The sequence below is a fragment of the Branchiostoma floridae genome, chromosome 2, assembly GCF_000003815.2.
Source record: "Branchiostoma floridae strain S238N-H82 chromosome 2, Bfl_VNyyK, whole genome shotgun sequence".
Lineage (NCBI taxonomy): Eukaryota > Metazoa > Chordata > Leptocardii > Amphioxiformes > Branchiostomatidae > Branchiostoma > Branchiostoma floridae.
The window spans coordinates 6,118,380-6,121,226 of NC_049980.1; the positions used below are offsets into that span (position 1 = coordinate 6,118,380).

A 2,847-nucleotide genomic window follows, 5' to 3' on the forward strand; every position below is an offset into this window, starting at 1 on the left:
TTCCAAGGCTTGACATAATGACAAATTCCCTTCTGCTGGGAAAGTGTGTTGCTATTCAATCCTAAGTTATAGTTGTACATATTCAATAAATTTGAAGGAATGTGAACAGTAATAATGTTTGGATTAACTCTAACATGGACTGCACACTGTACAAAGCATTCCTTTCTGCTGACGCATGACGCCGTAACACGTAGATTCAGGCCAGGCAGGTGGGTATCGCTCCCCTGATTGGACAGAATCACCGTGCTACGGCGTCATAACCAACGTGGAACGGGGCCTTCTGATTGGTCCGCGGCTTCTGGCTATATGATAATACAATATAAGTGATATTTGATAAGCGGGTAGGTCTGAGGAAGACCAAGATGGAGGTTGATATTGGGCCTCCTGGTGGCCGACCATGGTACTGCAGCAGACTTCTGGGTTTTTTAATTGGAACATTGAATGTCCATAGTGGTTACATGTGTTAAGGTGCCTGTTAAGTTGATGGATCGCTCAATGAATTTCACGAGGAACAATTTTTGTTTTACTTTTGTGGTTAATTAATTGTTGTCTTTTACATCATACTTTAACATCTTGTGTCACATTCCAGTTATAGAATCAAGGGTCGTACAAATTCAATTATGGTCCTCATTGGTTTTGGGGTGATTACCATTTGGTGCTGGTGGAATAAAAATCATGGCTTCAATGAAAACCTACCAGCCTGAATGTCTATATAAGGCTCCAACAAAGAGACCACATTCTGCTTCACCCTCCAGGCCTTGAGAGCAGCAAATCAGCAAGGTCGGACCAGAACCCTGGCTGAGATAAAGGCCCAGACTAAAGCCAAGCTGCAGGCCAGGACACACACACAGATGCAGGGCAAGCTGCAGGCTCCGGTAGGGAACAGTTAGCTGTCAATCAGAATACAAAATAAATCAAGCAACACTTACTATCAAAAGAGTTTGACATTTCAGATATCTTTCATCAGAGACAGAATGAATCTTGAGACAGGTGTAAACTGCATGTACTTGATTAATACACTGTACAGTACCGACTACGTTTATGGTCCGGTCTGAACGCGATTTAATCGCGTGCAAAAGTCGTGCAAGTCGCGATTACATCTCGTGTAAATCGCGATTAAAACTCGTGCAATTCTCGGGTAAAACGCGATTAGATATGTGTGTACCCGCGTCTGATATGCATGAAATCACGTCTAACCGCGTTTAGACGATCAATGAATAGATTTCAGACACGCCTCTTCTTTTCATAAACATTTTCTAGACACGCCCGTGCCGTCCAAAGTTCGGGGTTTGGCAGAAATCGGCTTCTTTTCATATGCAGACCCCCGCGCGGAGGGCGGAGAACGTATCACGCCCAATTTCCCAATTTGTTTCTGAACTAACGCATAACCTCGCAGTCTAGAACGCACCCGCGCCGCTCCCAACCACGATATTTCTAGAAGATTTGCTGCAATTTTGAGGAACCGACTGTTCCGCACATGTTTAAATCTGATACGTGAAAATTAAAGAAAAACAAATAAATTTCCACAAAAGTGTGTTTTTCTTAAGCAGAATATGGCAAAGTATGCTTTTACTGAACCCCGATCTTTCGGCGCTGCCGTGGCTAGCGGCAGGGTCACGTACCGGAAAAAATCATTCCGAAGATTTGCTACAATTTTGAGAAACCGACTGTTCCGCACATGTTTAAATTTGATACGTGAAAATTAAAGAATAAGAAATAAATTTCCACAAAGGTGTCTTTTTCTTAAGCAGAATATATGGCAAAGTATGCTTTTACTGAACCCCGATCTTTCGGCACTGCCGTGGCTAGCGCCAGGGTCACGTACCGGAAAAAATCCTTCCGAAGATACAAAATGTATGGTTCGACCTCGCACCCGCGCCGCTACCTAACCTACCACGTTCTTTCTCGGAAGATTTGCTACAATTTTGAGGAACCGACTGTGTAGTGCAAGTTTGAATCTTATACGTACATGACAAGAAAACATCAAATAAATTGTTTTTTTGCCAAGAATGGCAAGATGTGTTTTTCTAAATCAGAAAACATGGAGTAAATTCTGCTTCTGTCTGACCATGCGTGACGAGGACGGCCCGCTACCGCGGCCAGTGTCAGGACCACCCGAAGAAAACCTACCGACTCTATGTTGAATTATTTGTGTCCTATTTCTGTTGTTGCATTATTTGTACGCTGGTGTAGCGATATCAAATTCGCCCACACTACACGATACTTGCCACTGTAAATAGCTACAATAGTCTGTGTTTGCATTTCTTATCTATCGATGAAAGTGAAGACAAGTTAATCATGTTCCGAACTGATAGGTAAGTACACTAGTCTTTCAGTTTCAGAATGAACAACAAGGAATGTCCAGTGCGACCAGTGTAGTCGTACAAAATCCTGGCGGTCTCACTACCAAGTAAACAGGCTTCGACCGGCAGATACTACATGTAAGTATCTACATCCGAACTTCAAGCGCCGCCCCGCCTCCGGTGGAACGTGACCTGTTTATAAATATTCCAACCTTCCTAAAGTTCGCCACGGCGCGACTACTAGCATATCATATTACATTTAGACGTGTACACGGTTTGTGTGGGGTCCAGAACGTGGGACAGGTTGTGGAAGATTGGGTTATTTGAGCGCAAATATGAAACTTATATCGTTGCGATAAAATCAACAGCTGTTTTGATTGTTTAGTGTGTGTAAGTACACGATTGACGTAACTGTTACGGTGCTGGTAAACTTGTAGAAAAATTACATTGTAAACCTCCAGAATTTGGTCTGGTCTGGTCTCACGTGCTGCTCAATTTGATGACACATGCACGGTAAGGAGCGGGTTCTTTGAAAGTATGTTCC

General features: G+C 43.2%; 1 protein-coding gene across 1 annotated transcript in view; it reads left to right on the forward strand.

Annotated features, from left to right (window-relative positions):
• The first annotated feature begins 362 nt into the window (after positions 1-362).
• The window catches only part of LOC118431986 (polycomb protein Asx-like), an 11,867-nt gene continuing 9,382 nt past the window's right edge, over positions 363-2,847 (forward strand). The window contains exons 1-2 of the mRNA XM_035843451.1: positions 363-420; positions 718-875. Of these exons, the coding sequence (XP_035699344.1) occupies positions 363-420; positions 718-875 (216 nt within the window). The remainder of the gene's footprint in view (positions 421-717; positions 876-2,847) is intronic.